Source organism: Zea mays, chromosome 8, assembly GCF_902167145.1.
Source record: "Zea mays cultivar B73 chromosome 8, Zm-B73-REFERENCE-NAM-5.0, whole genome shotgun sequence".
In the NCBI taxonomy this organism is placed as follows: domain Eukaryota; kingdom Viridiplantae; phylum Streptophyta; class Magnoliopsida; order Poales; family Poaceae; genus Zea; species Zea mays.
In genome coordinates, this window is record NC_050103.1 from 25107113 (window position 1) to 25121513 (window position 14401).

General features: G+C 43.8%; 1 protein-coding gene and 1 long non-coding RNA gene across 10 annotated transcripts; one reads left to right on the forward strand and one right to left on the reverse strand.

The window, feature by feature from the left end:
- The first annotated feature begins 3219 nt into the window (after positions 1 to 3219).
- LOC103634969 (uncharacterized) lies at positions 3220 to 3756 on the forward strand. The gene is made up of 2 exons (XR_004851926.1): positions 3220 to 3397; positions 3474 to 3756. It is a non-coding gene; the product is annotated as an uncharacterized lncRNA (long non-coding RNA).
- Positions 3757 to 4233: 477 nt separating this feature from the next.
- Positions 4234 to 13581, reverse strand: LOC103634970 (transcription factor PCF5). 9 transcript variants are annotated; one of them, XM_020542880.2, is made up of 13 exons: positions 11369 to 11585; positions 11248 to 11297; positions 10271 to 11166; positions 8976 to 9038; positions 8334 to 8841; positions 7345 to 7584; positions 7175 to 7260; positions 6903 to 7073; positions 6506 to 6795; positions 5760 to 5891; positions 5549 to 5649; positions 4659 to 4836; positions 4234 to 4491 (listed from the first exon to the last, which is right to left on the reverse strand). In XM_020542880.2, the coding sequence occupies exons 4-10, from the start codon at positions 9018 to 9020 to the stop codon at positions 5837 to 5839; spliced, it is 1395 nt and encodes a 464-aa protein (XP_020398469.1). In that variant the 5' UTR covers positions 9021 to 9038; positions 10271 to 11166; positions 11248 to 11297; positions 11369 to 11585; the 3' UTR covers positions 4234 to 4491; positions 4659 to 4836; positions 5549 to 5649; positions 5760 to 5836. The 9 variants fall into 9 exon arrangements, with proteins under 9 accessions (XP_020398469.1, XP_035817452.1, XP_020398471.1 ...); XM_035961559.1 differs by adding an exon at positions 6223 to 6397 and having other exon boundaries at positions 4234 to 4836; XM_020542882.2 differs by having other exon boundaries at positions 4234 to 4836; positions 7345 to 7470.
- Between the last annotated feature and the right edge of the window lie 820 nt (positions 13582 to 14401).

The following is a 14401-nucleotide window of genomic DNA, read 5'->3' on the forward strand; positions in this document are numbered from 1 at the left end:
GGTCCTGCACTAGCCAATTTCTTAACAAAAGCCCATCGTCTTTAGTGGAATGCTACGTGTAGGGCAGTGACCAAGTCTTCATAACCGCGAAGGTACGGCGATCCGAATCGATTATACTCAGCTGAGGATCTCCAATCACACACGACATATGTAGCACTTAACCCTTGCATATGTCAACCTGCCACCGGGGTTCTTAAGACCGGATCAGGTTCACGCAAACCGAGAGCACAGATACACCACCGTCCAGCCTCTTGCCACGAAGGGTACACGCTACTGTCGCCACCGCTCCACGCCCATTTCGTGTTATCTTATTCCGGCCTTAGTCTGCCTGAGGCAAGGCTTACCCATGACGAGGCATGTGACCAGTTAAAGGGTCCTCGATCATCAAGCCTACATCGACAAGGTCCTTAATCGACTCAGACGGAGACACTACACCGAGACTCTCTTCTCGTGCAAGTCACCCGCCCGGTCTCAACTTAATTATTTCAAACCCAAAGTTTGGTACCTGGCAGAGGTACATCTTTTCCGACGTTGAACCTATCAAGGCCTTTGATAGATCCATCATCAAGTTTTATTTTCGAAAAACATCCCACCCACTTTTGCCACATCATATTTTGTAAAAACAAAACCTTTTGTTTTTCTAAAGCAAAGCTAAGCATCAAAAAGCTTTTGTAAAACAGGTGATCAAGGAAGGTAATCAAATTCAAGGAAGGTAATGCAGGAATGGTTTTATCAAACAACTCCTATCACCTAATGCAGCAATCAAGTGAGAAAGATTTTAAAACAGCAAGGAAGGTGGCAAATGCACCGGGGCTTGCCTTCGTTCACAGGTGAATCAGGCTCAGATCCACAGATATCAAAGTAGAAACTATTCCCGGCCTGAGACTCCGAAGGTGGTGGTGGTGTCTCCTCTTCAGTTACTTCGATTTCTTCTTCACGTTCTAATCATAACCATACATAGGTATAAGAATGGATGCCATGGGATGCTCATGAGGATGCAAAGATAATATAAACTTATTATCTATATCTTTAATACAACTTTTCTTCACGGAGTTCCGGGAACTTAGGGTTTCCGGAGTCGGTAAAGGAGTTCATAGGGCAGGGGGGTGTTTTGGGGTTTGGTGATCAAACAAGGTCCAAATCAATTCAAACTCTACCCAAGGTTTCGTGTCCACCGCCGTGGCGGGCTCACCGGCATCGGTGAGGCAGCAGCGGGGAAACACGATGACACGACAGAGGTGCCCGGATACGTGGCGTAGGGTCGGACGACGGCTATCACCGGCGTTCTTATCGTCTTCCACCGCGGTGACGTAGTATGGTGGCCGGAGTTTTTTTTAATGGCTGGAACTTATCCACGGCGGCGTAGCGTACACCGGGTGTTACCCACCTACCCAGAGTACAACGTGGACCGGCGACGGCACAATTCGCCGTGTAGTTGGTCGTCGGCGGTGGGTCAGTTGCGCTGGCGGTCTGATCCTATCAGGCTACTGTACCATGGGATCGCCATTCAGTCCATCTGACAGCCCGAGTTGGAGCTTGATTTCCTTCGATTTTTATGTGGCACCAGAACTAGCCTTCTGCATCAAAGTTGTAGTGCCACCTACCAGCTACAAGTTTGTTATGGAAATCATTCACAAATTTGCACTGGATCTCAGTTGAATTGGCTCTCAAACTTAGAGCAAAGTCACTGTCAACTTAAGGTTCAGACTATTTCAGTCTGACAGTCCAACTTTAATTGGGTTTTTCTCCCAACTTCTCATAAGATCATGGCTTGAATCCTTAAACAAAGTTGTTCTCCTATGTTAGGTCTTCAACTTTGATGTGGTCACTTAACATGAATTATCATTATTTTGAAAGCTACACAGCCCCAAAGTTGGGCCTATAACCCTTATTTCAGACTTAGCATAGGAATCAAAATCAAGGTCCTTTTTGCAAATTAGTCCAAAACTTAGGGTTTGGCTTTCAAGTCCACATATTTGTGAACCAAATGACTTAAAATACTTATTTGGCTTGGTTTTTGCACTTTAGCACAAAAGTGGGCTAATTTTGCATATAAGCCCCTAGGGTTTGGTTTCAGGGTTTTCTAGGGTTCCAATTAGGGTTTCTGGTATCCTAGAGGTATAAAAGTGATTCAAGTTTATTTTTGGGGTCATTTTATGACTTTTACCCTAAAGTCTTTAGGTTTTCTTAACTTGGGTTAAGTTTTACCCCTTTAATCCCTATTTAGGGTTAAATTCCCTATCCAGGGTCCTATTTGCAAAAACATTAAAACAATACAACTTGTTTGAAATTTTTGCCTAGTGAATGCATTCTAGGTGTATCAAACATATGCAATGCCAATGCTTATGATGCCATGCTCATGTTTTAGTTACAATAACACCAGGGGTGTTACACAACAAGTATTTCAGCAAAATGTGGGAAACAAGAGCCAGGTTCATACCAGTATATTTCAAAAATGACTTCTTCCCATTCTTGCAAAGCACAGGTAGAAGCGAGGGGACAAACTCAAGGTTTAAAGACAATGTGACTTCAACTTATAGTGTGATCAGCTTCTTGCGTGAGTACCAAAGGATTGTGGAGCAAGTGAATGTGTCAGAGAAGTATGAGGATAATGAAAGCAATCGCAAACGTCCAAAAGAACTAATTTTTGGATATACAATAGAGAGGCAAGCACAAGAAGTCTACAATAGAAACATATTCAAGAAATTCCAGTTCCAGTTGCAATCAACACCAAGGCTAAGTTACAATAGAACATCTAATCTGCATACTTTCGAGGTGTATCCAAAATCAAACCAAGAAGAAAAGCCACATAAAATAAGGAGGTAACTTGTTATGGCTAACCTAACATATGGAATGGAAGAGTTCACTTGTGTATGTGGCAAGTTTGACAAGGATGGCATTTTATGCTCCCATATACTTAAAGTGATCATTGAAGAAGGGCTCACGAAAATCCCAGAGCAATACATACTGAACAGGTGGAAGAAAAAACAGAAACAAATAGATGGACCACTGCTGCATGCATCAATGCCAACCCACCCAGTGCTAAGACACAACCTATTGAGCCGGAAAGCAGCATTACTCACATCAGCAGCAACAAAAACAGAGAAAACTATGGAGTTTATATGTGAAGAATTAGACAAACTACAAGAAAAGGTTTGCCAAATGCTATCATCAGAAGAAGATGTAATAGCAGGACCTAAGACAGGACAAGAGAAGGAAGACAATGCTGCAAAACATACAGGACCAGTAGTTGAAAATCTGCATAACCCTGAAGCAGTTAAACAGAAAGGAAGGCCAAAAAAACCTACAAGGTTAAAGCCACTAGTGGAGGAAATCCGCATCAAGATGAAGAAGGCAGAGCAAAAGAAAAACAAGAAAACAAGCAATGCAGCAGCAAGTATGTTTATCTAAAAAAACCTGCTTTTGTTTTTTTATAATTACATTGACTTATAATCTATAATTTGTGTTTATAGGCCCACAAGGAAAGGAGAAGAAGATGAAAAGAACAGCACCTTGAATAATTACTACTCCCCCTCCTAACAGAACCACGAACACTCACACTGAAAAAGATGCAGAAAAAATAGAGAGAAAAATGAAGAACACTTAGTGGAGAAAGGGGAAGGGATGGACTGTGCAATTATGATATATTCATATAGTTGGTGCAAACAACAAAAAAAGTTTGTTTTTCTTTCAGTTGAGTCATGTAATCGCTTGCAAAAACAAAGTGTTGAAAAACAGATCATGCTTGCCTGATTAGATCCATCGCATCAGTCCATCCATGTATCGCATAGCTAGCTTATCTGGTATTGGGTCGTGCTCCATTGGCTAGGCCTACCAGCAATAATTTACACACTTTATACCGCAAAAACATTATTTAGCTGCCACGGATTCCAATCTACTTGAGTTTATGGAGAAGATAAAGAAGTTCCTATTATCTAAGTAGAGTCGTAAAGGACAAGATGATAAAAAAGTTCCTATTATAACATTTTTTTTTGTTTAACCAAAAGTTCAATATGCGTTTTCTCTTCAAGAAACATGAGCAAAAAATTGCAGAAAAAATGGAGAAAAGAAATGAAGAAAATTTTAGGGGGGTGGGATGATGGGATGAGCTCTGCATTTATAATATATTAATAGAGATAGTACAAAAAGCAGAAAAAATGGTTTTGTTTTTAAATCAAATGAGTCATGAAATCGCTTGAACAAAAAAAACTCTAGACAAAAAAAGGAACTTACTAAACAGTAAAAAACAAACTCTTTAATTCAATAATAGTACGAAATCACACTTTTATTACATACACTGGGGAAAATGAACATAGAATGAACATGAGATATAACATGTCTTTTTTTTATTGGAAAAAGAAGCTATGGATCAAAACTTGACGATGATGAATCAGAAATCTCTGCCATTGCTGCTCCAACATCCATAGAAAACACGAACAACTACTTCCCAACGGTTCAAATATGCTAGTTGACAATCTGAGGATCAATATTCTGGTATAAAAAAAGCAAATCAGACCAAAAAAAATGATGCATAAAAAACAAAAAAGCTCCATACCACCATCAGCACTGCACGCACCACCCACGAAAAAAAGGAAAAACTAGAAAAACAAAATAATAAGAGCGCCCAAAAAAACAACACAAATTGAATCACAAAAAACCTGAAGAAACATGTTGCAAACTAGAGACTTGTCTTCAGTGTTCTTCTCACTAAAATAGAGATCCTTGGCCAAGGTGATTCGAATTTGAGGGATGTCCTCAGTGCGGATCTTGAGCATCATATCAACAAATATATCCCAATATTCCATGTATTGAAGTGTGAAAATACCGCAGTCATGCCTATGATAATTAAAGAAGGCAAAATTACTACAAGAAATAATTTGTTGTGGCTGTTTTTAAACCATATAAAATATGTAGAAAAAATTAAGATAGCAACTGAATTTGGATTCTAATAAAAAGAAATGATAGAGTTGAAACTTACGTATTTTCCTACTTTGGTACTGTAGGATATAAAATTTTGAATGATGATACATAAGCATGACCAACTAAACTAGGCAGAGCAACTCTAACTAAGGTCTAAACTAGGCTAAAAAATGACGATACACTACACATGGAAAAGGCAATGAAAACAAACCAACAAAATTGCTGAAAATCTCGGACAGATCAGACAAGAGCATTTATAAGACAGTAGAAGTGAGCAACACACTGGGAATAAGAATACAAACAACTTAGGAAAAAAAGACTACATATACCAACTATGTCTTATCTGCCACCATCCATAAAAGTATACCAAAAAATAGAGCCTCAGACTGACATCACAGCAGCACAACACTACACCCAATGAAGATCAGAGACATGGGCAATTAACAACTAAAACATGATAGTATCTGGATTTGTATTCTACTAATAGTAAAAACAACTACAAAATATCTACAAATAAATAATATATTGAGTGAGATTTTAAACCATATAAAATATATACAAAAATTAAGATAGCAACTGAATTTGGATTCTAATAAAAAAAGAAAAAAAGGATAGAAATGAAACTTACGTATTTTCCTGTTTTGGTACCGCGGGATATAAAATTTTGAATGATGATACATCTATGTTTGAATCAGAATATAATAACCATAGGACTTTAAACATCCGAATCTAGAAAAAAACACACAACATTATAAAAAATGAAAAAGGATAAATATCAATAAAATATATAATATACACAAGAAAACAAAAAATACATGAAGAAGAAAAAAGGCACTTACAAGCTTGTCTCTAACAAAGCATTGAAAAGGATCTTCCTCATCAAAATATGAATCCATAAAAACAAAACGCTTATTCTTCAAATCAACAATGAACAAAAACCAATGGTTCGCATGGCACACTGGAAAATACAGCTGAAAAAACAGATTGAGGTAAAATAAGAACAAGACATAAATGTATGGCACATTAAGGCTGCTGCTTGGACCAAAAAAAATTACAACAAACTAAGCAAACAAAAAACCTTGTTAGAGTGATGCAACTTCAAAGTAGAATTAGCCCCTAGAAACGATTTCCTTAGATCTTCAACTAGAAACGATTTCCTTAGATCTTCAACTTCATATTGGCTATTGTATTCCATCATCGAATGTTGTAATAACAATAGAAATTTTTAAAAAAATGAAAAACAATAAACAAAATTACAAAAAAAACAAAACAAAACCAAATAAAAAGTTGAAGAATAATTACCCCCACTTTTGGATAAAAGAAATGTTTCTTTGACAGTCTAGGATGAATATCTTCAAAATGTTTCCGGCAAAATCCAGCAATAAAAAAGTTGTCACAGTGACCTTTGGGTTCTATTGACAGTCAAAAAGATTCCCAATTTACAGTGGTGGTTTTGGAAAACTGAACTGCGACCAAACTGAACAAAAAAAGTAAGAAAAATAGACTATTATGAAAATTGGTGTATAGGAACAGAAAATAAACATAATAAAGAAAAAATTGAAATAAAAATAAAAGCTACACTTACTCTTTCCATTGGCTCCGCCCCATGCCACAAAGAATATTATAATATCGCAATAGCACATTAGAACATGGAACACGGGCGTGAGCATTTTGAACTTGTAACCAATTTTCACCAACATCATTCCTGACTACATTTCCAACTTCTAGTTGATTTTCCAAAAAGAATCCCCCAGCTTCTGACTCTACGTTGAATATGCTCATATCATTGTATATCTGATCAATTGCAGCTGCTGATTTGGATCTACTACTACCATGTAAATTAGCGCCAACCATATTAACAGCAGCAGTTTGCACCTAGAAAAATACAACATAATGTATGTTTATACGATAAATTAAAAAAGATTGAAAAAAGATAACAAATATACAGCAGACTACATGAGAGAATAAACCAAAAAAATCACCTCCTGATCAGCCCCTACATCATCAGCAATGACAATAACTTCTTCCTTTTTGCCACTTATTCCTCCGGAGTTTCTATGTCTTTCAGTTGAGTTTAACTTTGAATAATTCAATGCTAGTGTAGGCTCATATATATTATCATTCCCTGCTAAAAATGCACCAGCAGCATGTGCCTAACATAAGGCAAACACACACAAAAATAGATATACAAAAAAAATATTAAATTATAAACTAAACAAATATAATAAACAAAAAAAATAACCACAAACTATACCTTTGGAATCTGAGACAACATCACAGAAGCAACACCACTATAAACATCATTGTTAACACAACCTGTTGCCGCTGCTGATGTTGCACCTGGATTAATATGCCTTCTATTAGGATTTGCATGTGACTTAAGTAAATGGTCTTAATGATAGTACGCCATTGAGAGAAATATACCATAAACAACATGGGTGGCTATAGGAGGAGCAAGTTGGCCTAGCCCAATTGGAACACCAGCTGGCTCGTGTGGACATATAGCAGCTGCAGTATTTCTGCCCCTTCCATTGTGATCACTTTCATCATCTGTAATTTGAAGGTCAAAAAGACCCACAGGTGAGAAAAGCTTTGTACGTGGAAAGAGACCCAACTTATCAGTTTTTGAGTAATGGAATCGCTTGTTGAGAGGATGAGCACACTCTGCGATAAAAAAAAATAAAGAAAAAATAGACATACATCAGATTCGTATTAGGTTTACACGACGACCAAAAAAACAGAGCAATAATAACCTAAAAATGATGCTAAAGCAAGAAACCAAAAAAGGAGTTCAGTGGCACCTACCAAAATCACGCAAGAAAAAAAAGTATGCGTTCAAGGGCAGTGACTGCTTGAAAAATTAATAGAGTTTCATATTCTACATAATTAATCACATGCCAAGGGGTCGCAACAAAAAAGGTTATTGTATTATCCAATCAAGGTGCAAAAAGGTGGACTCAGGTCCTAAGACTGAGTTTAACGCAAGATCAATCAAACAACTCGCACATGTCACATGCGAAGGAGCTTCGAAACAAAAAAATGCCAATGCAAAACACAGCAAAAAACCACCTAGTGTAGGCACAATAAGCAAGTCACAGTGCTGCCCCCTTGATGAAAGATGATGATTTATACCCTCCTTTTCTCCCCACCAAGTGCAATCCTGGCTTTTGCTTTTGCCCCCGAGAGAGGCAAGACAACGACGAACATATACATGATAGGGCATGGAACACAGTACAGTTCCATACTCTGACATAGACATCTCCTCCATCACCTACAATTTCCGCTTTCCCCAGACATGCCCACATAGGTAGCACATAGAATTAAAAAAATGCATTGAGCAAACACAATGAAGTACAAAATGCAAAAAAAGGAAAACAAAAAAACATTAAAAATAGATTTTAAAAAGCACTAACCCACTGGTGGATTCAAAGATGTTCCATTATTTCCATCCAGCCTATTAACAATTGGTGTCTCCAACTGTATGGGCACTGTTATCAGGGGATTTGTAATAACCACATGAGCTTTTCCATGAGAAGCCTCAACAATGCCCACACCAGCCCCTTTCTCATTCGACTTAACATCAACTGGCTGCACATTAGTATCAATTTTGGTAGCTTTCTCATCTGACTTAATATCCATATCTTTCGCCAGAAGGTTGTTGGAATTCAAAAACTTCTGATGCTTAATAGTCATTGCTTCAGCCAAAATTTTTAGAGAATCGACGATAGCTTCAGTACACCTTGACTTGCAAATTGAACAACAACCCCTGACCTTGTCATACAGAACTTGGCAAGTACTATCAATGCATTCGACATCCACTATTTGGCCAAAATCAGCTAATAACTTTTCCTTGAAAAAAGTGAAATCATGCGGAAATTGTTTCTCTGCTTCAATTAACACCTTCTCCCTATAAGCAGCTCTCTAGAGATAAAAAAATAAAAAACAAAATTAAGTAACAAAAAAATAAACAAAAACCACATGAAAAAAATGTATATAAAAAATATACAATTGAGAACTTGTACATAAAAAAAAGAAGATAAAAAAGAACAAACTACCTGAGACTTGCAAAAAACAGCAAAAGTTTCAATCAACTTAACCATAGGAGAGGAAATGATGCCCTGCAAAAATAACAAAAAATGTAAATAAAAAACTAAATATAAATAAACAATTTCTAAGAACTAAATATACTGAGAAAATACATTTTATAACTCCACACAACTATACTTAGCTAGCTTAGATTATTTACCTAAACAATAAACACAAAACAAATTATCAATGATGCAAATCCTGGATATAATGGAACCTACTCCAAACAAAAAAAACTCCTAAGGGACATTAACATGAGATAACATAAGGAAAAAATCAAACAAAAAACTGAAAAAACAAGAATGAGCTGCTCCACGGCTATAATTAAACTCCGCAGCTCCATCCCATATAAAATCATTTTTTGTAGCTCTGAAGCCACTTTGCCTCCTGGCTTGCAGACCAAGAGACAAGACATGCCTCAAAATGCACGCATGAATCAGAAAGATGCAGCTAGTAGCTAGTGTATAATCAACAGTGGCAATTTAATGAACCAGGACAGGAATAACCCAACAGTAGCAGCAAGTTAATGGAGTTAATAATTGACCAGGACATCATCTTGTCCAGTTCCAGGAGCAGATGAGCCTAAAAAATGTTCAAGCTTCCTCCATCAAGCTCCCTTTATTCCAAATCCCCAAACAACAAGCTAGGATACACCCAATTCAGTTCTTCAATCTGTATCAGCTCTTGGTTCTCTCCGTCCCTCTCTGCATTAGTATGCACCATCACCACAAAAAAAGTAGCTGTCTGCTGCTTCACAATAAAAGATCACAACACTTGCCACTGTTCTTCAGTTACAGTGTTGTTCCTATATATACGGCTATACTTAATCTTTTTTTTTATTTGCCTATTTATATAGTACCAGACATAGTTGCATCATATATATGTAAGTCTGAATCACTGGCTGATGGACCCAAGAGAGAATCCAGGCAGCAACCTAGATTTCCTTTAAAAAGAACCACATCACAGTTCGCACAGACATCTCACACTCATTCATCTCCGTCAAGGCACAGACATCGCACATACATTTCAATGCTAAATTACAACTTCAAAATTGCATGCATTAACTATATATAAATTTCAACAATACCTATGCTATCCTCAAATATACTAGGACAAATTTTAACTAGAATTGCATAATTTGTTCCTTTGCTAATAGAAACAGAAGAACACACATTGCATACTGAACATCCCAAAAAAAACAGTAGAACTAGGAAAATATACTCGAGCACAGGAAAGGATGAAGTAAAACGAAGAGCACCCTCACCGGATCGACAGTGCCACCAGATGCCGGGACACAACCTTCGCGCAGTGGAACTCCAGACCCGCCTGCTTCACCCCAGGTTGCTGCCGCCGGACAGCGAAAATGGATCCCGTCGGGACACCCTCACCCTCTGCCGTATATACCGTCGCAGCCAGCTCCACCACCCCCGGCCATGGATCCCGTCGGACCTTCCCCTCCTCCAACATGGATCCTGCTGCAGCCAACTCGCCCCCCGCCATAGATCCAGTCGCGGCCTCCTCGCCCTCCGACGTGGACCTCGTCGGAATCGCAGCTGCCTCCACCCGCGCTATGTACCTCGTCGGAGCTACCTCGTCCCCCGCCATAGATCTAGTCGGGGCCTCCTCGGCCTCCGCCATGGATCTCGTCGGATCCACCTCGCCCACGACAACTCATGGCGTGCGCGGCAACAACACTGGAGGGCGCACGCGGCAGCCGCACTGGAGGCTCGCGCGGCAGGAGGCTCAGCGCGGCGCGCGGCAGGAGGCTGGGGCGAGCGTGGCAGCCACACTGGGAGACGACGACAGCGCGAGAAAGTGAAGAGGCGGAGCAGCAGAGCGATGGAAACGAGACACTAAAGAGGCGCGAGAATCCCAAAATCAAACAGTGAATCTGAACAATCGGACGATGCACAAGGCGAGAAAAACAGCCAAAGAAACGCAGGCGCGTACATTAGCTTTTCCGTTCCTTAAAGTGCGCTAATGACACGCAGCAGAGGCGCCAGATCCTGTACGTACTGATGACAGCAAGGAGACACAAAACCTTTTTCTTGTGTCGTTCTCGCAGTGCCCGCTGCCCAGTCATGGACGGATGGAGATCATAGATGGCACAGGAAAGCTGCTGCTGCTGTCGCTGCGTCCTCCTGCACCTGCAGTGTCCAGCTACAGCAGCGCAAGAGAACAGAACAATCACATGCTGGATTTTAGAGTGGCGGGAAAACTAGTTACTAGCGCACGGCTTACCATAAGGCCATGCAATGAACATATGCAACCTTTGTCGTTTCTCTTCTCTCCTGAATAATATAAAAAAAGAAATTAACTAACCAGATCCGTTGTCGTATGAAGAAGCAGCAAATTAACTAACCTGGAATGGGGACAACAGAACTGCACCAGAAACTCAGTAGTACAAGAAACGGCAATCCTGCGGTGGGAAAATACAGTGCTACAACGAAGAAGAATCACGAAAGAGATTCTCACATCACAACAAGGGTGCACGTTGAGGAGCTGGCGTGTGAGATTTTAGTGATACACGCTGCACTGATCAATGGTCATGCTGGTTGGATGGAGTAATCTGTGCTCCACTGCTGCTGTCACTGGCGAGAAGCCGAGGAAACAGACGGAGGCGGCGGCGGCTTGTCGCCATTGCCGCTGCCGCCGTTGTGCTCCTCGCCGCCCTGTATCCTGGTGGGGATGCGGATCCCGGAGAAGCTGGTACCGGGCGCGAACCCGATGGTCGGCCCACCATGCTGCATCGGGTTGTCGGCTTCGACGGTCTCCGGCCATCCTCGCTCGGAGTCGGAGGGCTGGTTACTGGACTGAAGGGGTCCCCTCTGGAAGAAGAACTGGCTCTGGCCACCAAGCGCCGCCTGCTGCGACTGCGACACGTTGAGCAGGTAGCCGCCAGTGCTCCCGCCGCCTGGGTCGGGCGCGTTCCACGGCGCCACGCGCTGGCTCTGCGCGTGCTCGGCCCACGCAGCGCCGCCGCCGAACGAGTAGCTGGCGGCGCCGGGGAAGAGCGCCTGCTGCGCGGAGCCATCGCCGCCGTGGCCGTGGCCGTGCGACCGGTGGTGGAACATGGGGTCTGGGAGAGACTGCAGCGACAGCCGCAGCTCCTGGCTGTGTCCGCCGGTGCGGGACAGCAGGTCAGGCGTGTAGCTTTGGTACCCCATGGCCGACGACTGCGCCGCCGTCGCGGACGAAGACGCCTCGGCCTCGCCGCCTCCCGTGCCAGCCACGGGAAAGAACGACTTGATCGTGTCCGAGTCGAGCGACGCCGGAACTAGGAAACCGTCGGCGCCGGGGAAGTCGAAGGCCGTGTGCGCGACGGTGATGGCCTGCGCCTGGTCGTCGGAGTTCTCGGCGGAGTCTGGGTGCGTCCAGGAGGAGGACGGCGGCGCGGCATTGGCCGCGGGCAGCGTCGTCTCGAGCCTGTCGATGGCGTCCTTGGCGTTCTTGATGAGCCAGTCGACGGCCTTGCTGGGGCGGTCGTAGCCCAGCCGGTCCTGCACGTCGTAGAACTGGATGGCGGTGTGCGCCGCCAGCCGCACGCGCCGGTCCCGCGTCCCGCGCGCCGTGCACACCTTGCTGTGGCTGTCCTTGCGCCCCGTGGAGCGCGCAATGTGGCCTCCCTGCACCGCCACGGCCTCCCCGCCGCCGCCCCTCACGCGCGAGCGCGACGCGGACGTCGTGGCCACGGCCTCGCCGCCCGCGCCCACCGCTCCCCGTCCTCGTGGCCGCAAGTGGGACGCCGCCTGCGCCGTGAACTGGTGCGCGTGGTGCTGGCCGGCTCCCCCGAAGGATAGGAGCTGCGGCTGGAAGCCGTGGTGTTGGGAGTGGGAGTGGGAGTGGGACTGGCTAGCGTCGCCCATGGGGGCGAGAAGGGCATACCCGGCGGACAACAAGCCGCCCCGCTGCCTCACGGCCGCCGCCGCCGCGGCCTGCAGGTGCTGGAGCTGGAAGAGGGGGGCCGGTGGTGGGTCTTGGTCCTGCTGCACTTGTTGGTGGAGCTGCAGCAGCCGGTGGTGTTGCCGCCGCTGCTCATCTGCGTCTTGCTGCGCTCCGCCTCCTTCTCCGCCGCCGCCGCCGTGAGGAGCCCGATGGTAGAACCTCGGATCCAGATCCCCCGCTTGCTTGGCCGCCGCTGCTACTGCTGCTCCGCGTCCGGCAATGCGCTTCCATCCGCCTCGGCGGAGCCCATAGCTAGGATGGCAGGAAAAACAGTCAAAAAAGTGGAGAAGAAGTAGGCGGCGGCGGGCGCGGCATGGGGACGGATGAGGGATGGAGAGCAGACGAAGTGGTGGGCAGGGACAGGGAGGGATGGACACTGACCCAGGCCACGGGCCAGAGGAGAGGAGTGGAGGCCGGGTTAAACTGAATGTTAGCACTCGCTAGAGGCTTCTAGAATTAGTAGCAGGAAGAGCATGAAGAAGGGAGGGAGACGAGAGATGGGGATGCACAGCTAGAGGAACACTCTGTATATTATTCTAGCAAATCAGAGTACAGCAGAAGATACTATAAAGATAGAAGAACTAACATGAGAGAGGAGAGGAAGCATATGAGAGTAATGGGAAATAAAGACTTCAGTTTCTAAATTGATTCTTTGATGCCCCTCAATAGCTTGAACCGGTCTCCTTTTATAGCCAAACATGTTCATTTGCCACCTATCAAAGGCCCCACATAACAGTGTGCTAACATTCCCCACCGCTTAAAATACGGCTTGCCCCCAAGCCGTGGATAATGCAGACGCCACTCCAGAGCAAGGAACCCATAGAAGACCATGATCATCAATTTGTCAGAGGCCATGCACAAATCCAAACACTCAAACTCCATAGGTGGTGGCCATGGTTGTTTTATTCCACTCACAATTCCAGCTCTTGCAGCTTCCTCAGAAGTATTGGGAACATTAAAAACATCACCACCATCAATGTATCTGAAAAGCTGAACATTCCATGTGTCTCTCTGCTCAGAGTTGCAAAGAATATCAGGATTGCGAGGACACAGAATACAGATGACATCCGTGCCATGGAAATAATTTGCTGTCTCCTCGTCAAAGGTTGCCAGCAACCCATCCTTCTCAAGCAGGTTGACAGAAGTCCTATCATTCCACACCAGCATAATCACCTTGTCGGGGACCATAATTAGGGGTACCCTCAAGACGCCTAATTCTCAGCTGGTAACCCCCATCAGCATAAAGCAGCAGAGGCCTGATGGGTGCGATTAAGTCAGGGATCAGTCCATACGAGCGACTCGATCACGCCTCGCCCGAGCCTAGCCTCGGGCAAGGGCAGCCGACCCGGAAGGGGTTTCCGTCTCGCCCGAGGCCCCCCTTCAACGGCGGACACATCTCCGGCTTGCCCGAGGCCTTGCCTTCGTTAAGAAGCAACCCTGACTGAATCGC

Excerpts from the sequence above, each read along its gene's own strand:
- LOC103634970 (XM_020542880.2), bottom strand. The coding sequence starts at position 9,020 with ATGGTTAAGTTGATTGAAACTTTTGCTGTTTTTTGCAAGTCTCAG. Across the intron at positions 7,585-8,333 it reads ATCTTTGAATCCACCAGTGG|AGTGTGCTCATCCTCTCAAC; the intron begins GTTAGTGCTTTT and ends TTTTTATCGCAG. Across the intron at positions 7,074-7,174 it reads TGTTGTCTCAGATTCCAAAG|GCACATGCTGCTGGTGCATT; the intron begins GTATAGTTTGTG and ends GCCTTATGTTAG.